This window comes from Pseudorca crassidens, chromosome 2 (assembly GCF_039906515.1).
Source record: "Pseudorca crassidens isolate mPseCra1 chromosome 2, mPseCra1.hap1, whole genome shotgun sequence".
Classification (NCBI taxonomy): domain Eukaryota; kingdom Metazoa; phylum Chordata; class Mammalia; order Artiodactyla; family Delphinidae; genus Pseudorca; species Pseudorca crassidens.
The window spans coordinates 12,006,868-12,033,302 of record NC_090297.1 but is presented as its reverse complement, the minus strand read 5'-3'; the positions used below and the strand labels follow the sequence as shown (position 1 = coordinate 12,033,302).

At 51.6% G+C, this 26,435-nt stretch overlaps 2 protein-coding genes and 1 long non-coding RNA gene across 5 annotated transcripts in view; all 3 read right to left on the bottom strand.

The window, feature by feature from the left end:
• Positions 1 to 1,983: 1,983 nt before the first annotated feature.
• The window catches only part of FBLIM1 (filamin binding LIM protein 1), a 26,533-nt gene continuing 2,081 nt past the window's right edge, over positions 1,984 to 26,435 (bottom strand). The window contains exons 2-9 of one of the 3 annotated variants that reach the window (XM_067721389.1): positions 24,689 to 24,786; positions 23,987 to 24,256; positions 18,768 to 18,946; positions 18,089 to 18,206; positions 15,618 to 15,787; positions 9,558 to 9,736; positions 8,621 to 8,738; positions 1,984 to 4,692 (exon numbers count right to left, since the gene is read on the bottom strand). In XM_067721389.1, coding sequence (XP_067577490.1) covers positions 4,579 to 4,692; positions 8,621 to 8,738; positions 9,558 to 9,736; positions 15,618 to 15,787; positions 18,089 to 18,206; positions 18,768 to 18,946; positions 23,987 to 24,236 — 1,128 coding nt within the window. In that variant the 5' untranslated portion in view covers positions 24,237 to 24,256; positions 24,689 to 24,786 and the 3' untranslated portion in view covers positions 1,984 to 4,578. Of the gene's footprint in view, positions 4,693 to 8,620; positions 8,739 to 9,249; positions 9,331 to 9,557; positions 9,737 to 15,617; positions 15,788 to 18,088; positions 18,207 to 18,767; positions 18,947 to 23,986; positions 24,257 to 24,688; positions 24,787 to 26,435 lie in introns of those variants that run through there. The other 2 variants (XR_010939396.1, XM_067721401.1) reach the window with 2 other exon arrangements.
• Positions 20,498 to 23,978, bottom strand: LOC137215802 (uncharacterized). The gene is made up of 2 exons (XR_010939441.1): positions 22,042 to 23,978; positions 20,498 to 21,929 (listed from the first exon to the last, which is right to left on the bottom strand). It is a non-coding gene; the product is annotated as an uncharacterized lncRNA (long non-coding RNA).
• TMEM82 (transmembrane protein 82) overlaps positions 24,227 to 26,435 on the bottom strand; it is a 19,011-nt gene continuing 16,802 nt past the window's right edge. The window contains exons 9-10 of the mRNA XM_067721410.1: positions 24,689 to 24,790; positions 24,227 to 24,256 (exon numbers count right to left, since the gene is read on the bottom strand). The gene's annotated coding sequence lies outside the window, so the exon portion shown is untranslated. The remainder of the gene's footprint in view (positions 24,257 to 24,688; positions 24,791 to 26,435) is intronic.

The window sequence follows — 26,435 nt, the reverse complement described above, 5'->3', positions numbered from 1 at the left end:
GAGATTAGTGTGATTCACACACTATAAATACAAGATCCTTTCTGAATGCATCCGGGAAAGTACATCTCACTTGCAAGAGGCCTGCAGCCTAAAATCAGCCGCTCTTAAGATGAAGGGCTCAAAACATTTAAGAATTTTTTCAGATGGATTTTGGCATCTGTGTTACACGATGGGTTCTGGAACATTCTAGAATGTGGGTGTTTGTGATCTGCGTCTGTAGCACTGGCCTGTAGTTTTTACTGGACCTGGTTTGATCCTGACTCTGATGTGCAGCCCTCGGCAGTTACACCATCTCTCTGATTCTCTGACGCGCAGCTTGTCTTTGAGTCGGGATATTAACAGTAGCTACTTTGTAGACTACTATTTTTTAGGAGGAGCTATTCACCTGATGAGAACTGTATTGTAAACTGATAAAACCATTTCTTTGCAAATGTCCTGTGGCCACTAGGATTCTTCCTTATCAGCCCAGTCTTCTCTTCTCTCCCCAAACTTGATCCCCTTCTGCTCTCCTTTAATCCCTCATTTCCACCATTTGTGTCCCTAGCAGAGTAGCGAGCAGCATTTGGTTGCCCTGAAGGGGTTGGCACATGCTGGGTGTGGCCTCGGGTTAAGGGGGACTCTGGGGACAGGGTGACAAACTGGAAGGCTCAGGGTTCCCTAGCAATCTCACGGTGTCCCTTGTCCCAATTCTATGCTTACCGAGCCCAGGTTCCCAGATATAGACTTGCAGGGGTGGCAGCATGGGAACTCCCAGGGGACCCTCCTAACAGGTAGGGGTTTGGGCAGATGAGAAATTCAGTCTCTTGACATGGGTCTCCCTCCAACACCCATGTTCCACTTGCAGCAATTCCACAGCCACATCGCTCACTTTCTAGTTTTCCAAGTCGTTTTCTTCTCTCAGCCTCACTGCAACCATGTGCAGTGGGCAGGCAGGAATTATTCCCATTTTGCATCTGGAGAAGCTGAGGACCCCGTGAGGGGCATGAGAACGTTGGCTCCCCAGGGCTCAATGTCCGGTTCGCTAGCCCATGCTGCCCTCTAGTGGCCGTGCATAGCACCTGCCTTCAGGAAGCCCAGGTCAGCCTGCAGCATCTCACTCACTGGGTTCGCGCACAGTAATGGACAGCCTTCCTAGGACCCCAGTGTGGGGCATGGCACGTCACCCCCTCGGGACTGTTACATCACTTTATCAGCTCCTCACCCTGTCTCCAAGCATTCAATTATGTATACTATTAAACTGTGGTAAATTGTACATAATATAAAATTACCACCATAACCATTTTTAAAAAAATATTAACTTATTTATTTGGTTGCACTGGGTCTTAGTCGCGGCAGGCGGGCTCCTTAGTTGCAGCACGTGGGCTTCCTTAGTCGCGGCAGGCGGGCTCCTTAGTTGCGGCACGTGGGCTTCCTGAGTCGCGGCAGGCGGGCTCCTTAGTTGCGGCACGTGGGCTTCCTGAGTCGCGGCAGGCGGGCTCCTTAGTTGCGGCACGTGGGCTTCCTGAGTCGCGGCAGGCGGGCTCCTTAGTTGCGGCACGTGGGCTTCCTGAGTCGCGGCAGGCGGGCTCCTTAGTTGCGGCACGTGGGCTTCCTGAGTCGCGGCAGGCGGGCTCCTTAGATAACCACTCTTAAGTGTTCAGCGGTGTTAAGTACATTCACACTGTTGTGCATTCTTCTCCAGACCACTTTTCATTGTGCAAACTCACATTTTGTACTCGCTGAACAACTCTCTAACCCCGGTAGCCCCTAACCCACCATGCTTCTATGAATTTAACTACTCTAAGACCTCACATATGTGGAATCACACAGCGCCTTGTCTTTTCCTGACTGGCTTATTTTACGTTGCATAAATCTCCCTAGAAGTGTCCCCTTCTGGAGTGATTTATGAATGTACGCCCAGAAGACAAAGGCGCCCCCAGAGTTTCATCCAGACGCCACCCTTCCAAACACAACCAACCAGAAAGAGGCCGGGACACGAGGAACCACAGCACAAGATGACAATTTAATGACAAGAAAAACCACACCAAACCAAACTTGGCGACTGAGAGAGAAAAGTGTCCCAACAGCTGGGAGCTGCTAGCCTGGCCCTCATCTCTGGGCCTTGGTGAGCTCCAGCCTCACAGAGCACTGTAGGCGTGTCCTGGAGCCCAGCCCCTCTGGGCTAGATACACAAATGGCCAATATCCCTCATCCTGTGAGCAGCTGCTGCTCCCCTACCAAGCACAGCCAGTGCCACATCCTAGATAGAAGAGAATCAAGCTTCGCAAGCCCAGAACGCCCCTGCTTCCCGACAGCACACATCTGGAGCAAAGCCCCGCTTCCTCAAATCCTCCCCAAACCCCTCAATACCTACCCAAGTTCTAGGGGCCCCCCAACTCTCGCCGAGATGCATCCCGCCCCCTGCAGCCAGCACGATAAACCCAACTTTGCGAACCACGGGCATGTCCCCAGTGGTCTCTGGTTGATGGGCTTCAAAAGGACCGTGGAGGAACGCTGACAGGAGCGATGGCTAAGAACTGCCAGCCAGCACCAGACGGTACAAGGGACTCAAGAGCTTCTCAGAAACCTCACCAGCCCAACACTTCTATCCCAGCAATCTTCTATGATAGATACCAGTATTGCTTCCATTTTAGAGATGAGAAAAGCAAGGCTCAGATGATTAATAACTTGTCCAGGCTGTAGAGCAGCAGAGCCAGGTCTGAGACCGGGGTCACCTGCCTCCAGGTCCAGCGCCCTTTCTGGCCCCGTATCCTTCTCTCCGGAGCTGTGCTCACCAGGCCCAGCAGGTGGTGTCCGAGCTGCAGCGGGCGAGCAACCTCACGGGCAGCGTGGCCCACGTGCAGAGAGCACATCCTGAGGGTGGTGTTGACTCTGCTAAAGGACTTGGTGGCCTTAGAGGGCCTCCTGCAGGGACCACCCTGGTCACCCAGCAGCCACGTCATTGCTGGTGGGTGTGTCCAGGAACAGTGCACCTGCGAGCTGGCCTGGGTAAGTCTTCATTGCTGGCGATGAGAAGGGACAGGAGCTTCTTGACCTGCTGAGAAGAGCCCCAGTTTGGGGGCAGGGGATACAGGCACTTGCTGGACACTCATGCCACACTGAGCAGATATGCCCAGACATTTTTCTGGTGCTACTATCAAAGGCCAGCATTTACCTAGGTGAGGCCTTAGTTGGAACACAGACAAACTTCGAATAGTTATGCATTTATTTTCATGTATAGCTAGACATCGACACGTGACTGCATGGATATATTGCTTAGTTAACCTAAGACTAAACCGGTAAGTGAGGAAAAAAAAAAAAAAAGGATGTTGAGTTAAAGAAAATATTAAGGAGATAATAGAATAGGAGGTCCTTGTATGATAGAAATTGTGGAGGTATGGGAAGACCTGGAGTGTGCGACTCACTGCTCTAAGCTTCGGGCAAGAAGCTGTGCTCCGGTCTGAAGCCCTTAAGGGGCCCTACAGGGAATCTCTCCCGGTACCTGGAGGTACCACGGCATCCTCCTAGGAGCACATGGTACATCGAGACAGCCCCAGGGAGGAAAGCACATCTTGTTTAATGTGTTCATGTTCTACAAAATGTCTTAGAAGGGACAAAGCAACAAAAATGATTTTCCTTAAAAGAGAAGAAGAATCTTCTAGGTGTGGCCTTGAGAAGGCAGTGGTCACAAGGCAGCCTGGGCTGGAGGGCCCGAGTAGGGGTTGGGGGACACCCCTGTTGCTGTCCTGGAGGAGTGTGTGTGTGTGTGTGCGCGCGCACGCGTGTGCACGGCCGTAGTCGAAGCTGCTGCAGGACGAACACTCAGAGCCCCTGTACTCTGCTCCCCAGCATACAACAGGCACTCAATCCATGTCTGTTGAATCACTGTCGCACACAGAAGGAGGCGCCGGAAGCCAGGGTGCAGGGGTTGCCGACTTCCTTGGGTGTCAGCATGTCATCCTTCACTCCTGCCTCTGATGTTCGGGTTCATGCCTCGGCCCCATGTCAGCATGACATGTCCCCAGTGTGGGAAGTCCATGGCCATGCCACCAGTAGGTCACAATCTTGTACATTTATGAACAATGGAAGGCATTTTCTTTTAAGATTCCCACCTCCCCTCCCAAAAATCCGAAGAATGTTTCTCATCACTTAAACTTCAAATTTTAAAAATAGTGCTTTTTAAGGGACTTTGCAGTTTTCCTGAAACAGCTCAGTCCTGCAAGGCAGAGCTGGTCTCAGCACCTCCAGAGCTAACGTGTCACTGCTAGGGACACAGGGTGCTATCTAGAGACTCACCCCAACTCACCCCTGGAAATGGAGGCCAAGGCCAGTGCTCAAGGGGGGCCAGAGTCGTGGAGATGGGACCCCCAGGCATGACACTCACGGTACGGAAGCCTCCCGGTGCCCAGAGCAGAGAAGGAATGGCTGAGAGTCTAAAGGGCGCTCTCAGCTGGGAGGAGGCCTGGGTCCCGGACACGAGGGGCAGGCCTGCAGGCTGGTCCCTGTGTGGCTCAGAAGGAAAGTCTGCAAGAGCACGTCAGGAAGGGAAACGAGTTGGGGAGGGACCCCGAGTGGGGCTGGTGTGCGACCACGGTGCCCTCAGCAGCAGCCCGCAGCGCTCCGCTTCACGTGGCACGGCTTGCAGAAGAGACGGTTGTTCAGAGGGTAGCAGCCTTGGTCCGTGGGCTCCACAGACAGGAGGATCCTGCAGTCCTGCGGGAACAAGGCACACGTGGATGGACCCCAGGCCTGAGCACAGCGGCGCGGAGTCTGCACAGGTGGGACTCGCCAGCATCCACTGAGGAAATTAACTCAATCAGCTGAGGGGAGAACCGAGGACACTGGGAGAAGAGGGGGCCCTTTGGTGGAGAAGCCCCCTGAGGGATCGTGGAAAGGGCTAGAAGGGCCTTAACACCCTCCCCCTGAGGTCCGGGGAGGGGTGCGGCCTGCCTCAGGTCGCACAGCTGGTTCCAGAGCTGGGAGAGGATGGGGTCTCCAGGCTCAGAGTTCAGGGTTCTTTTTGTTGTTCCACTGCCTGAACAGCTACAACACTAGCACAAACCTTAATATTTCCAATTTTCTAAATCACCAAAAGATTTTAGAATTTGGAGGATGGGGACTTGGGGCCCAAACTGCCAAATTCACCGTTCTGCCACGAGCCCACACCTGCTCTGGGCCTCACTCGAGCACACACAGGAAATAACAGGAACGATGAATGTCCAGAGACCCGGCTCAGGGCACGGCTGGCGTCCCCTGGAAGCTTCACTGATCCGAACAGAGGGGTTGGTCTCCATAGGGACAACTTTGGGGTCACGGGTGCCACCCTGACCCAGCTCGGCCAGCTGGGGAGGACACCCTTGTGTGTCTCTTCCCTGGAACTGCACCTCGAGTGTCTCAAGGGGACTCTGGGCTATTTAGTGCCAGGACCTGTGCTATCCCTAACAGCCAGTTGTGCGGCATTCTGAGAGCACCAAGTGCCAAGCCTAAAGTCCCACAGGGGCACACGTGACCTCTTCTAAATGAGAATCAACCATGACCGAGTCGCAGTTTGCGAAGGAGCTGTCAGGTGGCAGAAAGCTGCCCAAACCCAGCCCAGAAGAACACGGGGCAGAACCACTCTTCTCACCCTCAGTTTCCTCATCTTAAATGGAGACGGGAACTCCCATATCGAAAGATCATCATTAGGATTAAATAAGGTGAGACGTGCATGAAAGCATTTTATATATTAAAAAATACTAGCCGAGGGCTTCCCTGGTGGCGCGGTGGTTGAGAGTCCGCCTGCCGATGCAGCGGACATGGGTTCGAGCCCTGGTCCGGGAAGATCCCACATGCTGCGGAGCGGCTAGGCCCGCGTGCCACAACTGCTGAAGCCCGCACACCTAGAGCCCGTGCTCCGCAACAGGAGAAGACACCGCAATGAGAAGCCCGCGCACCACAACGAAGAGTAGACCCTGCTCGCCGCAACTAGAGAAAGCCCGTGCGCAGCAACGAAGACCCAACACAGCCATAAATAAATAAATAAATACGATACTAGCCAAGTATGAAGGTATTGTTCCCCTTCCAGCAATAGTAAGAAATAACATGGACCACAAAGTAGGCAGGAATGGGGAATTCCCTGGCGGTCCAGTGATTAAACCTCTGAGCTTCCACTGCAGAGGACACGGGTTCGATCCCTGGTCAGGGAACTAAGATCCCATAATGCAGGGCAGTGCAGCCAAAAAAAAAAAAAAAAAAAAGGCAGGCAGGCATGGTGGAGGGAGCGTGGATGGCATCTTGAAACCCATTTCCCTTCCTAGAGAAACAGCACCCACATCTGCTTAGGCCACTGTGGTTGGAGCCTCACAGCCTGAAATGCAGCTGGTGGAGTCCAAACTCTGACTCATGGCAGAGGCTGGGTAATGTTCCCAGTAGCCTCAGCCTAGCTGACCAAGGAGGAGCAGGGAGGGCTTATTTGCTCACCAGCCAGGCCCGGGGAAATGCAATCACCACTGGATCTAATGTGGGCTATAGCGATAACAGCACTTGAATTTCACCATTGTTCTTTCAAGATGCGTTATCAGCCGGACTTTGAACCAGAACAAATCAACATAATCATGAAGCAATGTGTCAACTTCTGGACTAAACTCCCTGGTCACCCTCAGCGAAAATGCTTCTTAGTTCTACATATCTGTTTTTATTATTAATTATTATTATTTTAATTTTGGCTGCATCACGAGGCTTGTGGGATCTCAGTTCCCTGACCAGGGATTGAACCCAGGCCATGGCAGTGAAAGCGTCAAATCCTAACTACTAGACTACCAGAGAATTCCCTACATATCTGTTTAAATGTGAGTAAATAAATGTTTGGAATCACTCACTGGCTGATTAAGAGATTTACTCTGTTACAAACTATTACAGACAGGATAGGTAAACAATAAGGTCCTATTGTATAGCACAGGGAACTATATTCAGTAGCCTGTAATACACCATAATGGAAAAGAATATGAAAAAGAATATATATATGTATAACTGAATCACTTTGCTGTACACCAGAAACTAACACAGCATTGTAAATCAACTATACTTCAATTAGAAAATAGAAAGAAAGAAAGAAAAAAAGAGAGACTTGCTCTGGAGTCTCCACTTAGGTGACACCTTTGTCACCATCACCAGAGAAGACAGAAACATCAGTGACATGGAGGTGACAGGAAGAGGTAGGGGAGGGCTCTTACAGCCTCCCCAGCAGGACTGACTATATAATTTGCAGGGTTCAGGGAAAAATGAAAATGCAGAATCCCTTATTCAAAAATGAAGAATTAGGGCTTCCCTGGTGGCGCAGTGGTTGAGAGTCCACCTGCCGATGCAGGGGACGCGGGTTCGTGCCCCGGTCCAGGAGGATCCCACATGCCGTGGAGCGGCTGGGCCCGTGAGCCATGGCCACTGAGCCTGTGCGTCCGGAGCCTGTGCTCCGCAATGGAGAGGCCACGATAGTGAGAGGCCCGCATACCGCAAAAAAAAAAAAAAAAAAAGAAGGATTAAAAGAAAATGACAGCAGAGCTTCAAAGCAAGCACGGGACCCTTCTGAGTGTGGGGCCTGTGCGACTCCCCAGGCATTTCTTGCTGCACCAGCTTCTAACCAGCCTCCCCACTCCCTGCAGCCTGAAGTCCAGACTCATTCGTTTGGCACAGGGGGCCCTTTCCTTTTCTCTGGCCACACTGTTACCACACCATCCAGCACTCTACACTCCAGACACACCTCAAAACTTCTACTTCCTCCAGTTCTTCAGGCTGTTTGTGCCACAGTAGGATTTCACAGGCCCATGCCTCCTTTTGGACTTCATTTCCCCGCTCTGAATACATGGCAAACTCCTACTCAACCTGCAAAACCCAGGTTAAGTACTGCCTCCTCTAAGAGTGCCTTTGATTGCACCAGCCTTGATCACTTGATCACTGACTTCTTTGTCCCAACGCTGATTTATACATGCTCTTTCTTAGCACCTGAAAAGGACATCTGTGGTGTGGGTCTGCCCAGCATCCCTTTCTTCTTTCCAGTGGTTGTATCAATCCCAATCTGTTTCATACAGTCCTACCTGCCTGGCCCCAGAGGTTATCAATCATAGCCCCTGGTCACCGATTGGTCTAGAATGGGCATGTGACCCATGTTGGGTGAATCAGAGGCCTTCTTGAGACTGAACGGGATCCCTGGATGGGGTTTCTAAGTTGGAAGGATATAAACCTGAGCCAACCATGGCCACGCACTGTACCCCCAGCCCCACAGAGGATGCCAGCCCCCAGGAAGAGAAAATGAAGCAAACACACAAGAAAGGCAGAACCGAGAGATGGAGAGAGAGCCTTATGATACCATTTGATGTCATCAGTGATATCACCATCAAGAGCCTTCCCGTTAAGATCCCCTTTCTTGCGGAAAGCAGGTTGAGTTTGGTTTCTATCATTAACTCAAAGAGTTCTGATTAATAGAGCATACTTGTAATTATTTTCATTTTCATTTGTCTCTGCTATTGGATGGTGAGCCATCTGAGAGCAGAGCCCCAACCTGGACTTGTCCTGGCCGAGGGCCTGGCACACAGCAGGCTTTCAACAGGGTTTGTCCGGTGATCGAACAGGACCAATTGCATCTTTAAATCAGCGCTGCTCCACTCACCTCACACCTGTAGCAATTCTCGTGGAAGTTTCTTCCCATGCACTCGATTTTGAAGGCATCCTTCCCATCTCGGGGGATGATGGGATTCTCACAGATGCTGCACACAGGGGCGAATTTCCTAGAGGGAAAGAAACTTATGCTCAGGAGGCGTTCACGTCGACAACCACAGAAATTAGCTGTCAGAACGCGGGCCAGCTCTGGTTCGCCTCCCAGAGCTATTTCAGACCCGTTGCTATCTAACTACACCTGGAGCTACGACCACACATGCCTATTTCTTCCTGGCAGGAGCGGATGGAGAGACCTGTGTGATTAGACCCTGCTTCCCAGGGTATAACTAGCTCAAGGCAAGTAAGTGATGGGAACATTAGAATTTAAGAAAGCAGGGGGGCACCCATTGCATTTGTCTTGTATTATAGGTCACTGCTTTTTCTTCTTTCGTTTTTTACTAGGCACACCTGTCTCTCCCCTTGGGCAGCAAGCAACTCGAGGGCAGGGATGGGGCCCTGCAGATGTGTGTTGCTACCACTCCATATGGCTCCAGCTCTGAGGGGAGGCACTGCGGTCTGGGGTTTGAGAGCAAGGCCTGGATATCAGGTCAGTGGGGGTTGAATCGCAGCTTCCATACTTACGATCGGGGAGACTTTAGGTACTTATGTACTGCATGCCTCAGTTTCCACATTTGCTAAAACAGAACCTTTAATAGTGCCTGCCTGTAAGACAGTTTCGAGATTAAATGGCTTAAACCCAAGGGGAATTGCTCAAAAAGTGTCAGCTGCAAGCAGGTGCTAAGTCAAACACAGGGTATGTGGAACAGGCAGTCCTGGATTCTGCAGGCCAGCTCTGACCCAGCCCCCAGCACTCAGGCTCGACTCCTCCATCCCGCCTGAGCCCCACCCTGTCCTCCGTGCCCCATGCAGTGCACGGACCCCTCTTGTACCTGTAGAAATCGTCCAGGCAGTACACCTCATTCTGACTGTCCAGGGCAAAGCTCTCATCCCCGATGCACCGGGCGCAGGTCACACACGTGAAGCAGGTCGGGTGGAAGGCCTGGTCCAAGGCCCTGATGATGTGCTCCCGGACCACCTCGCCACACCTGCCACACTTCTCCAGGGTGTCCTGGGACAGAGGGCCACTGCCTCAGAGCCATCCCGTGGGTGTGCCCACTCCAAGCCACAAGGGGCATCAGACTGGCTACCCACAGGGGCCCGGAAGGCAGAGATACGGGAGAGGTGCTCACATTCATGCAATTGGCCTGGAACTACTACCCCCAAACCTTCACATTGCTTAGAGGGGATCGAGTTTGGCACTATATCCCTGGTGTACAGTCAGGAATCCTGCCATGAAGCTATGACTGCATTTTTTTTTTGTTACTAGGAAATGCTTGAGGCCAGGGTCCATAAGGGCCCATAGGAGAAATTTCTCTAAAACTTCAGAGTCAGTAAAAGGCATTCCCAGAGGAATTGCTGTGCTTTTTATTTTATGGACGATAAACCTCGAAACTTATTACCCTTTTCCATTTGGCCACTTGGAAGCTCACAGTCCAATTCCATGCTCCACTTTTAGGATGAGTACAGGGGTCTTTCATTCACATATTTTTGGGGTACTAACTGTCTACCTTGATTTTCCTCTGTTTTATCTATTTATTTTATATCTCATGGTATTATATGTATCCTCTAAAATTTTTTTTTTATGTTACTGTGGTAAGAATACCTAATATGAGATCTATCCTCTTAACAACGAAGTTTTTTTTTGTTTTGTTTTTTTGTTTTTTTTGCGGCACGCGGGCCTCTCACTGTTGTGGCCTCTCCCGTTGCGGAGCACAGGCTCCGGACGCACAGGCTCAGCGGCTATGGTTCACGGGCCCAGCCGCTCCGTGGCATGTGGGATCTTCCCGGACCGGGGGACGAACCCGTGTCCCCTGCATCGGCAGGCGGACTCTCAACCACTGCGCCACCTGGGAAGCCCAACAACAAAGTTTTATGTGTACAACATTATTATTATTTTTTGGCCGCACCGTGCAGCATGCAGAACTTCCCCGACTAGGGACTGAACCCATGCCCGCTGCAGTGGAAGCACGGAGTTTTAACCAGTGGACTACCAGGGAAGTCGTACAACATTATTATTGACTACAGGTATATGTGCATTCTTATAAGCTGCCTCAAATCCTTTCTGGAGTGAGGAGGGATGAGAGAGAGAGAGACAGAGAGAGAGAGAGGGAGAGAAAGAGAGAGAAGGAGAAAGAAAGGAGTAGGTATCACTGAGGCAGAACACGGGGCCTCTTGCTAACCCATCCACCTTTTCCCCTACATGTCTCTTCCCCTTCCTGTTCATCTTAACCTGATTTCCTCTGGACAGATACGTTTGGTGGGGGCAGCATTTCTCCCTGCTTCCCGCCCCCCACCATCCTGGGGGCAGCCCTTGTCTCACCAGCACACTGCTGAAGCCCCTCCTGGCTGCTCCCAGCTGTAAGCCCACCCTCACCCCTTCTTCGCCTCAGTGTCTCACCCCTGCCTGGCTCCAAGCTGGGGAAGAGCGTAAGGACACCCCCCACTGTCATGTGGATGGGGTCCGAGGGTCAGGGTGGGGTGGCCTGGCTCCTTTCTCCTTCCACAGCACCTTACTGCCTGGGATCAGATCGTTTTGAGTTTTCTAAATAGTCCCGACTCCAAATATTCTAACACCTTAAATCAGTAGTTTTCAGACTTCAATGTGCATCAGAATCACCTGAGAGGGAAGAGTAAGACGCGGAGATCACGTTCCTCCCCACAGATACACCAGAAATACATCTATGCATGGAACAACTCCTACAGAGCATCTACTGAACGCTGGCAGAAGACCTCAGACCTCCCAAAAGGCAAGAAACCCCCCACGTACCTGGGTAGGGCAAAAGAAAAAACTAAACAGAGACAAAAGGATAGGGAAGGGTCCTGCACCAGCGGGAGAGAGCTGTGAAGGAGGAAAAGTGTCCACACACTAGGAAGCCCCTTCGCGGGTGGAGGCTTCGGGAGGCGGAGTGGGGGAGCTTGGGAGCCGCGGAGGAGAGCACAGCAACAGGGGTGCGGAGGACAAAGCGGACAGATTCCAGCGCAGAGGATCGGGCCGACCGGAACTCGCCAGCCGAGAGGCTTGTCTGCTCGCCCGCCGGGGCGGGCGGGACTGGGAGCTGAGGATCCAGCTTTTGTCGGAGCGCCGGGAGAGGACTGAGGTTGGCGGCGTGAACACAGCCTGCAGGGCGTTAGTGCGCCGCGGCTGGCCGGGAGGGAGTCCGGGGAGAAGTTTGGAACTGCCGAAGAGGCAAGAGACTTTTACGTCCCTCTTTGTTTCCTGGTGCACGGGGAGAGGGGATTAAGAACGCTGCTTGAGAGAGTTCCGGGGACGGGCGCGAGCCGCGGCTAAAAGTGCGGAGCCCAGAGACAGACATGAGACGCTAGGGCCGCTGCTGCCGCCACCGGGAGGCCTGTGTGCGAACACAGGTCACTAGCCACACGCCCTTCCGGGGAGCCTGTGCAGCCCGCCACTGCCAGGGTCCCGGGATCCAGGGACAACTCCCCCGGGAGAACGCACAGGCGCGCCTCAGGCTGCAACTTCTCGCCGGCCTCTGCCGCCGCAGGCCCGCCCCACACTCCGTGCCCCTCCCTACCCCCGGGCCTGAGTGAGCCAGAGCCTCCGAATCAGCGGCTCCTTTAACCCCGTCCTGTCTGAGCAAAGAACAGACGCCCTCCGGCGACCTACACGCACAGGCGGGGCTAAATCCAAAGCTGAGCCCCTGGGAGCTGTGAGAACAAAGAAGAGAAAGGGAAATCTCTCCCAGCAGCATCAGAAGCAGCGGATTAAAGCTCCACAATCAACTTGATATACCCTGCATCTGTGGAATACCTGAAAAGACAACCAATCATCCCAAATTAAGGAGCCCTGTGGATGAAAGGCTCTTGGTGCTGCAGCCAGGAGTCAGTGCTGTGCCTCTGAGGTGGGAGAGCCAACTTCAGGACACTGATCCACAAGAGACCTCCCAGCTGCACATAATATCAAACAGCAAAAATTTCCGAGAGATCTCCATCTCAACGCCAGCACCCAGCTTCACTCAACGACCAGCAAGCTACAGTGCTGGACATCCTATGCCAAACAACTAGCAAGACAGGAACACAACCCCACCCATTAGCAGAGAGGCGGCCCAAAATCATAATAAGTCTACAGACACCCCAAAACACACCACCAGACGTGGACCTGCCCACCAGAAAGACAAGATCTAGCCTCATCCACCAGAACACAGGCACTAGTACCCTCCACCAGGAAGCCTACACAACCCACTGAACCAACCTTAGCCACTGGGGACAGACACAACAAACAACAGGAACTACGAACCTTCAGCCTGCAAAAAAGGAGACCCCAAACACACTAAGATAAGCAAAATGAAAAGACAGAAAAACACACCGCAGATGAAGGAGCAAGATAAAAACCCATCAGACCTAACAAATGAAGAGGAAATAGGCAGTCTACCTGAAAAAGAATTCAAAATAATGATAGGAAGGTTGATCCGAAATCTTGGAGATAGAATGGACAATAGAATGGACAAAATGCAAGAATCAGTTAACAAGGACCTAGAAGAACTAAAGATGAAACAAGCAACGATGAACAACACAATAAATGAAATTAAAAGTACTCTAGATGGGATCAATAGCAGAATAACTGAGGCAGAAGAACGGATAAGTGACCTGGAAGATAAAATAGTGGAAATAACTACTGCAGAGCAGAATAAAGAAAAAAGAATGAAAAGAACTGAGGACAGTCTCAGAGACCTCTGGGACAACATTAAACGTACCAACATTCGAATTATAGGGGTTCCAGAAGAAGAAGAGAAAAAGAAAGGGACTGAGAAAATATTTGAAGAGATTATAGTTGAAAACTTCCCTAATATGGGAAAGGAAATAGTTAATCAAGTCCAGGAAGCACAGAGAGTCCCATACAGGATAAATCCAAGGAGAAATACGCCAAGACACATATTAATCAAACTGTCAAAAATTAAATACAAAGAAAACATATTAAAAGCAGCAAGGGAAAAACAACAAATAACACACAAGGGAATCCCCATAAGGTTAACAGCTGATCTTTCAGCAGAAACTCTGCAAGCCAGAAGGGAGTGGCAGGACATATTGAAAGTGTTGAAGGAGAAAAACCTGCAACCAAGATTACTCTACCCAGCAAGGATCTCATTCAGATTTGATGGAGAAATTAAAACCTTTAGAGACAAGCAAAAGCTGAGAGAGTTCAGCACCACCAAACCAGCTCTACAACAACTGCTAAAGGAACTTCTCTAGGCAAGAAACACAAAAGAAGGAAAAGACCTACAATAACAAACCCAAAACAATTAAGAAAATGGGAATGGGAACACACATATCGATAATTACCTTAAATGTAAATGGACTAAATGCTCCCACCAAAAGACACAGATTGGCTGAATGGATACAAAAACAAGACCCATATATTTGCTGTCTACAAGAGACCCGTATGCTAACACATATATATGGAATTTAAGAAAAAAAAAAAAAAGTCATGAAAAACCTAGGGGTGAAACAGGAATAAAGACACAGACTTACTAGAGAATGGACTTGAGGCTATGGGGAGGGGGAAGGGTAAACGGTGACAAAGCAATAAAGAGGCATGGACATGTATACACTACCAAACGTAAGGTAGATAGCTAGTGGGAAGCAGCCGCATAGCACAGGGAGATCAGCTCGGTGCTGTGTGACCGCCTGGAGGGGTGGGATAGGGAGGGTGGGAGGGAGGGTGACGCAAGCGGGAAGAGATATGGGAACATATGTATATATATAACTGATTCATTTTGTTGTGAAGCTGAAACTAACATACCATTGTAAAGCAATTATGCTCCAATAAAGATGTTTAAAAAAAAAAAAAAAAAGAATCACCTGAGAGACTTGTGGAAAATGCAGATTGCCAGGTGCTACCAATCTACAAGGACAAGGTGAGATCCACTGTACCCCCAGGTGATGCATATGTGGGAGTTCTGTACACTACCTGGAAAAACGCCACCACACGCCACAGGAGAGTTAGCAATTCCAACACCTTGGCATCCAGACTAGCTCTCTCAGACTGTCTTTGGTACCCAGAGATGCCCCGTCACACTGTGCACTGGAACCTTGTGGCTCTAGGTGAGGGAGCAGCAAGACCACGGGCAGGATGGGACTTCCCTGGTGGTCCAGTGGTTTGGACGCAGTGCTTTCACTGCCGAGGGCCTAGGTTCAGTCCCTGGTTGGGGAACTAAGATACCGCAAGCCGCGTGGCATGGACAAAAATAAATAAATAAATAACCACGGGCAGGGTTCAGAACCAGACAGCCCTGGGGTGACAGTGTAAAAGGCTGGATGATGCCCCCAAAGATATCTGGATCCTAAGCCCTGGAGTCTGTGACCATCTTTGCATGGCAAAAGAGACTTTGCAGATGTGACTGAGTTAAGGATCTTGGGATGGGGAGGTTATCCTGGGTTATCTAGGTGGGCCGCAAATGTCATCGCAAGTATCTTTACAAGAGGGAGGCAGAGGGAGATTTGACACAGAAGGAAAAGAGATACTGATGCAAGATGCCACACTGCTGAGTTGGAAGATGGACGAAGGAACCAAGAAATATGGCTTTAGAAGCTGGAAAAGGTGAGGAAATGGACTCTCCCCTAGAGCCTCTGGAGGGAGCAAAACTCTTTGGTTTTGACTCAGTGAAACTGATTTTGGACTTCGGACCTCCAGAACCATGAGAGGATAAATGTGTACTGTTTGAAGGCACCGAGGTCGTGGTCATTCGTTACGGCAGCCACGGGGAACAAACACACCTTGGCTGAGTTCCTTCTCCCTGAGCCTCAAGTTCCTCATCTGTAAAATGGGTCACTAGTGCCTATCTCCCCAGATTGTTGTGGAGAAAGAGATGATACCACATCTCCCAGGTGTCCAGCTCAGTGCCAGGCACCTGGGGAACTGCCCTGGGGCTTACCTGGTAGCAGGGCTCACAGAGGGGCCGCCCATCCTTCTGGTAGAAGCTCTGTCCGGCCAGCTGGCGGCGGCAGATGCGGCACGTGAAGCACTGGGCGTGGTACTGCCTATTCATGGCCTCCACAGCCAGCTCTTGAGGGGACACGGTCTTGTGGCAGAAGGCACAGACGTCTGGGGTAGAGGATATACAGGCCATGACCCGCCCAGCCTGGGAGAACTGTACCCAGTCGCCACCCAGAACCAGCCCAGAGTGCCAGGTCTCTGTCTGAAACCCCCGGGTGTTATAAATGCAGCCTCAGCTCATGGGCAGGGTCATGATGGGCATTAAGAAGGAAGGTGGGGGGCCTTCCGTGGCAGCATAGTGGTTAAGAATCTGCCTGCCAGTGCAGGATACACGGGTTCCAGCCCTGGTCCGGGAAGATCCCACATGCCGCGGAGCAACTAAGCCCGTGCGCCACAACTACTGAGCCTGCGCTCTAGAGCCCGCGAGCCACAGCTACTGAAGCCCGTGCGCCTAGAGCCCGTGCTCCGCAACAAGAGAAGCCACCTCAATGAGAGGCCCGCGCACCGCAACAAAGAGTAGCCCCGCTGGCCACAACTGGAGAAAGCCTGCGCGCAACAACGAAGACCCAACGCAGCCAAAAATAAATAAATGAATAAATAAATAAATAAAAGAAGGAAGGTGGGGGACCTTCCCTGGTGGCACAGTGGTTAAGACTCCGCCTGCCAATGCAGGGGACACAGGTTTGAGCCCTGGTCCAGGAGGATCCCACATGCCGCAGAGCAGCTAAGCCCGTGCGCCACAACTACTGAGCCTGCGTGCCACAACTACTGAAGCCCATGCACCTAGAGCCCGAGCTCCGCAACACGAGAAGCCACCGCAATGAGAGGCCCACTCACAGCAAAGAGCTTGAGCTCATTAATAATAATTAATAAATAAATAAAACCTTACTTTAAAAAAAAATGAAAAAGAAGGAAGGTGGGGAATTCCCTTGCAGGCCAGTGGTTAGGACTCCATGCTTTCACTGCCAAGGGCCCGAGTTCAATCCCTGGTTCCCTGGTTGGGGAACTAGGATCCCACAAGCAGCGTGGCCAAAAAAAAAGGTAAAGGGTCTTTAAAAAGCTAAAATCAAGACACATAGTGTGGGACGTCCCTGGTGGTCAGTGGTAAAGAATCCGCCTTCCAATGCAGGGGACACGGTGAGTTCAATCCCTGGTCAGGGAACTAAGATCCCACATGCCGCGGGGGAACTAAGCCCACGGCCACAACTACTGAGCTCGCGCGCCTCAACAAGAGAGCCCGCATGCCACAAACTACAGAGCGCATGCACTCTGGAACCCGCGTGCCACAATTACAGAGCCCCGCGTGCCCTGGAGCCTGCGCGCCACAACTAGAAAGAAGAAGAAGAAAAAAAGAAACACATAGCGTTAGGACAACTGGGTTGCCATCTGCAAAAAAGTCAAAAGAGGGATCTCTGTTGTGACACCTTACACCCAGATAATACCAAACATATCAAAGATCTAAATGTGAAAAGGGAAACCATAAGAACACTGGAAGAAACCAGAGGAGAATTATTTTACAACCCTGGACTAGAGAAGGCCTTGGTACCTGGTAGGCACTTAATAGCCATTTATTAAATAAGTAACACACGGTGCTGGAGAGTCTGTGGGCAGACGGGCACTCCGACACTGTTGGTGGGAATGTAGATCTGGATGACCAAGAAAAACAACGTGGCAAAACTATCACAGTGCTTCCTCTTCTAGGAATTTATCTCACAAACTTGCACACAAGCAAAATGATGAGGTGCAAGGCGATTCACTCAGCATTACCACCTGAGCACCCGTCCACAGGCAACTAGTTAAATCCCTGTGGTCGGGTCCTGCTAAGGAATACTACACAGCTGTGGAAAAGAACAAGGAGCCTCTTTATGTTCTGATGTGGAGTGAGCTCTACGACTACAAAGGAATGAGAGCAAAGTGCAAAACAGCACAGAGCTTGCTACTACTTGTGGGGAAATGGGGGAAGGATATATCTGTATCTGCTTGCATACGCGTAAGATATCTCTGAAAGGTGATGCACAAGGTATTAACAGGTTGTCTATCTGGAAGGAAACTAGATGATACAGGGATGCGGAAGGGGAAAGACTTTTCACAGTGTGCCCTTTTGTGCTTTTTATTTTGTACTATGTAAGGGTGTTATGTATTCAAAAAATTATATAGTGAAAAAACTTAGGGCATTTTTGCTATCATGGCAAATTTTGCTGATCAATATTTAAATGGACTTTAGTTATAAAGGAAAAAAGGTTAATGCAATAAAAATAAAATTGATGCACAACTATAAGGCCCATCACCATACTGTGAGCTGGGACAGACACGGTGGTCCCTGCTCTCCTGGTTCCCCCCGGAAGCTCATGCTGGCCGCACGAGGGCCTCTGGGGGTCACACACAGTCCTTCCGTCCCTGTGCCCATACCTGTGGAGGCCTCTCTCTCGGGGAAGCCGACAGGCTCCTCTGGGGGAGGCGGCAGCTCCTCTTCTGTGGGTCTGAGATGACTGGGCCGAGGCTGCAGGGGAGGCCCCTCCACGAGGGGCTGCGGGGATAGAAGGGGAGGAGTCACCCAGTGGGGACCGCACACAGCCCTCTCAGCTCTGCTTCTCATGTGGTGGCACCACGCGCAATTAGCCCCTTTGTACAGAGGCAGAAACTGAGGCCAGATCTCCCAGCTCCTTGCCCTGGGTTCCTTCACCCAGGGAAGTAGCTTCCTTCAAAGCTACTTCCCTCTGCTTCTAAGGAATCTCCTGGAATCAGGGTTTCCCTTGGCCTGGAACCTCTCCCATTTCTACAACGCCTCTGTTAAGGGCAGAGGATTAAATATGGGTTTTCAATGCAGCATAAGGGATTTAGGTTAGACACAGCGGAATGCCGTCCTCAGAGATGAAGGGGGCACTTAGCGGGGGGAAGGGTGTGGCACCCCTTCTCCAAGGACCTTGAAAACCACGTCTAATTTTTACCAGCCTGAAAGAGTTCTGAAGAGGGACTGCCCTCAAGTAGGAGGAGGGACCAAACAACCTCTAGGCCTAGAACCCCGAAAGGCCCCGACCTTCCCTCCCCAACCCACGGGGCTCCGTCAGGGACCAAGGGTTGGCAGTACCTGCGGCGGGGGTGGGGGCAGCTGCTCTAAGTCTGAAATGAGTGACACCCCCATCGGGGCAGGGGGCTCCTCGTCGGGAGGCAGGTACACTGGAGGGGGGGGCGGCGGCGGAGGTGGGAGGAGGTCCAGGTCGGGGAGTGTGTCCTCGCCATCCAGGGGAGGAGGAGGAAGCGAACATCCTGCAACCAGAAGGGGAGGGTGGGTTGGCCAGAGTCTCTGCAGGTGCACAGAGGAGGTGACACTTGCCCAGGAGGCCATGCAGCATGGTGGCTAAAGGCTCAGGTTCAGGGTCACCCGGACCTGGGTTCCATCTCTGACTCTGCCACTGACTTGCTGTGTGTCCTTCGGCATGAAACAATCTCTCTGAGCCTCAGTCTGCTCAGTTGGAACATGGGTCTCAGTCGCTTAGGGTTGTTAACGAGGATTAGATGAAATGATGCAGGTGAGGGCTTGGCACGGTGGCTGGCACGTGGCACAGGCTCAGAAAACGGTAGCCACCAAAGCCCTTCCTAGCAGAGCCTCCCCCACCCGGGTGCCAGGGCGCCTGTGCGGATGCAAGCTAAACTAACCCCCAAGACTGTGGCTCCCAAGGTGTGGCTCCTGGACCAGCAGCATGGCACCACCTGGGACTCTGTTAGAAACACAACTTCTCGGCCTGCCATGCAGCTGCACAATCAGAAACTTTGGGCTGGCTCCCAGTCATGGGGTGTTTAAAAAGCCCTCCAGGTGATGCTGATGCCACTCAAGGGTGGGAACCACCACCTAGTTAAATGATAGAGTCAGACTATTAGGTGTTGAAAGTATCAAGCGGACAGTTGGTGGCGAACTTTCCAAAGGAAAGGTCCAGATGTCGTCACCTGAAGCCACCGATTAACCTCAGCGGACATCAGGAGTCTTCTGACTCGTGTTATGTATAGGAAGGGATGGGCACCATTGATGAAATGTCCTTACTAAAAGAAAAACAGGGCTTCCCTGGTGGCGCAGTGGTTGAGAGTCCGCCTGCCGATGCAGGGGACACGGGTTCGTGCCCCGGCCCGGGAAGATTCCACATGCCGCGGAGCGGCTGGGCCCGTGAGCCATGGCCACTGAGCCTGCGCATCCGGAGCCTGTGCTCCGCAACGGGAGAGGCCACAGCAGTGAGAGGCCCGCGTACCGCAAAAAAAAAAAAAAAAAAACAAAACCCAAAACATAAAAAAAACCCCAACTCAAACCAATCAGGTTTCTAGAGTTAACTCCATTTATAATAAATTTGGAAAACAGAGGGGCAAGTTGGATGAGACCACAGGGAGGCAAAGGGACAAATCAGGGTGTGGGACATTCTACAGAAACGGACCCTGTTTCTGCAAGAAGTTAATGGCATGGGAGAGACCAAGAGAGGAGATGTCCCTAGAATTAAGAGACCTAAGAAAAATGACCATATATAATGTATATATCTGTGCTGTCCAGTACAGCAGCCACCAGCCACATGTGGCTACTGAGATGTGCTGGAAAACTTAGTACTAAAAAACAACGTGAGGGGCTTCCCTGGTGGCGCAGTGGTTGAGAGTCTGCCTGCCGATGCAGGGGACACGGGTTCGTGCCCCGGTCTGGGAAGATCCCACATGCCGCGGAGCGGCTGGGCCCGTGAGCCATGGCCGCTGAGCCTGCGCGTCCGGAACCTGTGCTCCACAACGGGAGAGGCCACAACAGTGAGAGGCCCGCGTACCGCAAAAAAAAAAAAAAAAAAAAAATTTGATAATGATTACGTGCTGAAATGATAATACATTTTATATATTGGGTTGCATAATATATACCATTAAAAGTAATATCATGTATTTCTTTTCACTTTTTTCAGAGTGGATGCTAGAAGATTCTTAATTACATAGGAGGCTCGCATTTGTGACTTGCATGATGTTTTTATCGGCCAGCACTGCTATGGACCTTACTTGGATTCTGATTCAAAGGATTAATCCTCTCATTTAATTCTCCTCATTTTGTAGACAAGGAAAAGCTAAATATTCCACTGAATGATACAGCTCAAAAGAAATACAAGACACAATCCATTCCTCTACAATCCAACAGTTAAAAGGCATTTTTTGACAGTTTGGGGATAATTAACTATGGATAGACTATTAGATAATCTAAGGCATTCCTGTTGACTTTGTTACGCATTGTTTGGCCTTGGGGTTATGTAAGAGAAAGGCCATATTTAGAGATGCACCCTGAAGAATGTGGGGCTGAAGTGACTTGATTACTGGCATTTCCTTTTAAATACTTCACGAAGGAAAAGAAAAAAAGGAACAGATGAAACAAAGGTAGGCAAATCTTGATGACTGTTGGAGCCGGATGCGGGGTGTACAGGGTTCCTCGCACTGTTTTCCCTACTTCTGTGTATGTTTAAAAGTTTCATTAAACAACAACAACCCAACCGCAAACACACACATACACACAGAGGACAGGAGTGGCATGGCGTGGGGCGATGGCGGGTGAGGAGGTGGACTCCACCCTATCTGCCAGCCAGCGGGTGCCTCCGGCAGGGAGGGAGGAGGCGGGTGGAGGATCTCCTCCATCCAGGAACACTCACTATAGTGTAATCCCACCTCTGCAGGCTGCCCTGACAAGGGGCTGTCCAGCTCCCTGGGGAGTGGCAACTGGGCAACTCGGGAGAGAAGCCGCAGCGCAGGGCTGTGCCCACTGCCACACTCAAGGGGAGTGCTATTAATAGCGCCCCGGGATAGAGGGCATGGAGGCACTCTGCCCACCTCCTGTCATGGGGGCCCAAGGTAGGCCAGGCTCCAGCGAGGTCAGACCGCCCTAGACACCCTGGGAGAGCAGACAGAGAATGTTCAAGGCCCTGCCGCCTAAAGACCTGGGCTCTGGTCCCATTCCCTGCATGATCGCTGGGGCACCTCTCTGGGTTCAGGTTTCCCACCCATTTGACAAAGGTAAGAACCCCTCTGCCCAAGGGCTATACAGATGCGAAGCTTGCTCTAGACCCGTGAGTCTGCCTCAGAATCGCCTGGGGGCTTGTCCAAACGCAGGTGGCTGGGCCCACCCCAGCGCTTCTGCTTCAGCAGGTTTGGGGTAAGCTCTGGGAATTGACCTTTTTGGAATTGCGTTTTGAATTTACACTAGAATTTACATTTCCTGGGTGATACCGACACTTCGGGTTCAAAGGCCACACTTTGAGAACTACTCTTCTCTTCTGAAAGTCTAACCTATTAATGCCTTTGGACTGGAACAGTCGTTCTCAAAGTGTGGTCCCCAGACCAGAGCATCAGCCTTACCTGGAAACATGTAAGGAATGCAAATTCTCGGGCTCCACCGCAGACCTGCTGAATCAGGAAGGCCCAGGGTAGGGCCCAGCTGGCTGTGTTAGAACAAGCCCCCAGGGGATGCTGACGCTGCTAAAGTGTGAGACTCTGCCCTACGTGAGCTGACTGAGTCGGGAACCAGGTCAGGAAGAGACAGCAGGAGAGCTGAGGCCTCTCCCAGGACCTGCCTGAGGTTCTCGACATTCAGCTGTGAAGGGTGGGCAGGAATTCAAGAGAGAGATGGGGGGGATTTCTGCCAGGATGAAAGGGCTCAAGAAATGCTGGTGGATTCCTAAGGGGACAAGCATAGGTGAGGTGTCCGATGACAGCCTGCTGCAGAGCTGGCTTTGAGCAGAAGGCAGACCCCCAGGGCTCACCTCTGTGTTCTGCAGTCAGGCCAGACTCATGACCGCTGCTCACCTAGAACTTATCTCACCCCAGCGGGCCTGAACCCCAAGATTCCCCGTGCTCTGTGTTTGCCAAATTGGCCAGCAACATGCCTGACCAGCCACTGTAAGGCCATCCCACCCGAGGAAGGTCTGGTCTGGTTTTGCTACCACAAAACCTGCTCCCTGGATCTTCTGCCTGTAATTCCAATACCCCATGAAAAGGTCCAGGCAAGTTTGGCATTTGGGCAACTAAACTATATTTCCTCGGCTCCCTCTCCTACCCAGAAGGGCCATAATTTTTTTTTCCCCCATTGGATCAATGTCCTGATGTGTGAATTTTGGTCATCATGGTCCTGCTTCTCCTGTACAGAGAAGCAGCAGGAGGAGGTTGTTCTTGGCACGTGTGGTTAGGAAGGAAAGATCAGTTTAGGAGGCTGCGTCATAATGAAGAAGCATGTTACACGAATATTCATGGACTCTCACGTGTATCCACGTGTGGTCCCTTCTCCCATCTGTTTGTGGCTTCCCATAATTGGTGCTTCCCATTGGCCTCTAGGTGGTTTCCATGGTGATGGATGCACAAGGATGCCTTAGCCTCGCTCTGAGGACTTCGGGGCGTTCACCTGCCTTCCCGGGCTGGCCTCTCGCACTAAGCGTCTCAGTGCCTCCTTGTTCGAGCTGGTGCCCTATCAGACGAGGAGCCACCTCGGGCCCCTAGGCTGTCATCCTTCCTTGCTTCTACCCAACAGTTGAGATTTCACATCACATACGTGACCAAATTTCCATCTTCTAGAGGAAGAAACTGAGGCCCAGAGTGAGGAATCAGCTTGCCTAAGACCACACAGCAAGTGAATGGCAGAGCGCAAGAGAAAACAAAACTATCTTTCAGGTCCTTCAACTTGTCAAATCCATTCCTGCCTCAGGGCCTTTGCACTTACTGTTCCCATTTCCCTTCTAGCTCCACTCTGTCATTTAGGTCTTAACTGAGCTTACCTTCTTTGAGAAGCCATCCTGAGCACCCCATAAAAAGCTGTACCTCCCCAGCTCTTCACCGTGTTCTATTCTAGTAGAGTGTTTGTGTCTTCCTGATGTTATATTTTATGTTTTTATTACCTCTGTTTCCCCCACCAGGAGGTAAGTTTCATGCAGGCTGAAAACCTTCTCTCTTTTCACATTCCCAGTGCCTGGCCCAGAATAATAACAGTGGGTATTTAGCACTTTCTACATGGCAGGCGCTGGGCTCAACACTTTACATATGTATTAGCTCATCTAATCCTCACAAGGGCCCTTTGAGGTGGGTACTATCATTATCTCTATTTTACAGATTAGGAAGCTGAGGAACAGAGAGGTTAAGTGGCCTGCCAATGTCACACAGTCAAGAAGCGGAGAAGCCAGGATTCGAACCCAGGCAGGAAGGTTCCAGAGGCTGCCTGGGACACAGCAGGTGCTCAACGAATGACCTCAGAGCCTGCCATTTCCTCCCCACCTTGGTGATGCCTCTCACCGGGTCTCCCACCCACCGCCCTCGCCCTCTTACCTCCACTGGAGAGCTGATGTGGAACAGCTGGCACTGGGGCTGCAGCCCTGCTGGGGGGTGTCCAAGAACGGAGCCTCCCCGCAGAGCCGGCCCCGGGTGCCTTCGTGGGAGCAGGAGACTCCCGGGGGCAGCCAGGCCGGGCCTCACAAGCTGCCCGCCTCACCTCCTCAACCACAGCCTCATCTCGACGTGGAGGTGCCAGGGTGATAAAGACAGATGAGGCGACCCTCTTCTCAGGCTTTGAGGCCATTGCTTCAGCTTCTGGTGGGGCTGGGGACAGAGTGAGGCGCAGGCTTGGGCAGGGTTCAGGGCATGGCAGGGGCGGGGCAGAGGTGCTGCACCTGGGCACGCAGACACCCCCAGGGCAGGGAGCCTCTCCCCTCCCAACAAGACAGGAGCAGCCACTCCACAGTGCCAGCGCCCCACCCAGCCACGGAAGGGGCTGCGGATGTCCCACAGGGAAGCGCAGGTGCCCACCAGGTGGCTTGGCCACAGGGTGGGACCCGGCAGTCCTGAATACCCCTCCCCCAGACCTACACACCTGGAGGAGCAGAAGGCAGCCCTGCCCTGCTCACCTCACAAATGATTAATTTCCCTCCTCTACGGGAGCGTGAGGGAGGGGCCACTCCTGCAGCTCCCCACTCCCAGGGCAGCTGACTGCTCGTCCCAGCCCAGGGCCACACCCCAAGTGAACTCCCTCACCTGGGATCTGGATTTTCCTGGGAAAGGTGATGTCCCCAACGTTCAGGCCAGCTCCACGGTGGGCGGGAAACAGTGTGACTCTCGTCAGAACATCAGGGCTGGCTTCCAGGAGGCAAAGGGGACAGAAGAACAATCGGCTACCATTTACCAAGCCCTCTTCTGTGCCAGCAGGGCCCTAAACACTTTCTGTTCATTAACTCACAGATCCTCCCACCGCTGCGGGGAGAGGCACTATTACCGCACAATCACGTGCCCATCTTATAGATGAGGAAACCCAGGTGAAGAGGTGGAAGTCATTTGTTCAGGGTCACGCAGCAGCAGACCTGGGATCTGAACACAGAGCCCATGCTCTTGGCCACTCGGCTCTTCTGCCCTCTCCCGGCCCAGCTCACAAACCAGCATCATTTTCTCCGCCATCAGAGTCCACATCCAATCAAGTCTTGATTGTATGGCCAGAATGTCTCACTCAGTCTCATCTCCAAGATCACAGCCCTGGTTCAGGCACAGGGGTGAGGGTGCCTCAATGATCTCCAAACCTGCCTCCTACCCTGTCTCTGGAGTGATCTTTCTGGAGCATAAATCAGTTTCTCCTCTAGTCAAAAGCCTTCCACGGCTCCCTACTACCTTCAAGATAAAGTCTAAATTTCCCTGGCCTCAACCTATTTTTGACCACCCTGGACCACGCACGGTTCCTGGACCATCTTTCTCCCTTACTTGCTCTGGCATGTTTCCACCACCTGTTTTTCCTCTCCTCCCTGCTGCAGGGTGAATTTCAGTTTTTCCTTAGAAGCCTAGAGCAAACATCACCTCCTCCATGAAGCCTCCCCTGATTCCCGACTCCAGGGCGATTGTCTATTCCACAGGGCAATGACAGCTGACTCACCATCACCATGTCTGCCCCCCCCCAACTGACAAGTGACCTCATCTACCTTCAGTTGTGTCTGTGATATCTGTGTGACCCAAGTCTGGCTCACAGTAGACATCAAAGCTTGGATCTGGGAGCAGGGTGGCATCCCCACCGGGGAGAGCCCATTTTCCTTCTCTCAGGTGGTTCCTGCAGAGAGTAGGCTCCAGAGCTAGGGATGAGGTGGGGTCATGGGCTGGGGTGAGTCGACCACACTCAGCTCAGGACTGTGCCCTTTTTCTATCTTACTTTCTATATGGGCCACGCCGACATGGCCCCAGAGCCCGGCCCATAGATTCATGGGGAGGAGAGTAAAGAGGGACCCAAAGAGTGAACCTGGAGAGGTGGGGCTGGGTGGGTTGGGGGTGAGGCCCCAAGGGACCCTAACGTGGACTTGGAGCCCAAGTGGCCACTCAAAGGCTTCCCTCCACTGGCCACCGTGGGCTCTCTTGGAGACTGATGGAGAATAATAATAACAAAAACAACAACATACGCTCCTAAATTCCTTTTAAATTCGTTTGTGTTTGGTTAAAACGTGCAGGTCGTTCTGATAAGAAACCTGAATAAGAAACCAATATATGAATAAAGCTTTAAAAGTTCTTTTAAAGTACTTCTCTTTTGTTTGTTTTGTAAGTGATGTTTGAAAGTACATCTGCTTCTGTTGGCTGTCCTCGACTTCAATTTCATACTTCGTTACAAGTTTAAGAATCTGTTTTTGCAAACAACTTTCAGAGTGCATTTAACCTTTAAATGCAAGAAACAGCAAGGAGTGCATTTAACCTTTAAATGCAAGAAACAGCAAGGGCACTCACTGATAAAGTGCTCGCCCTGTGCCAGGCACTA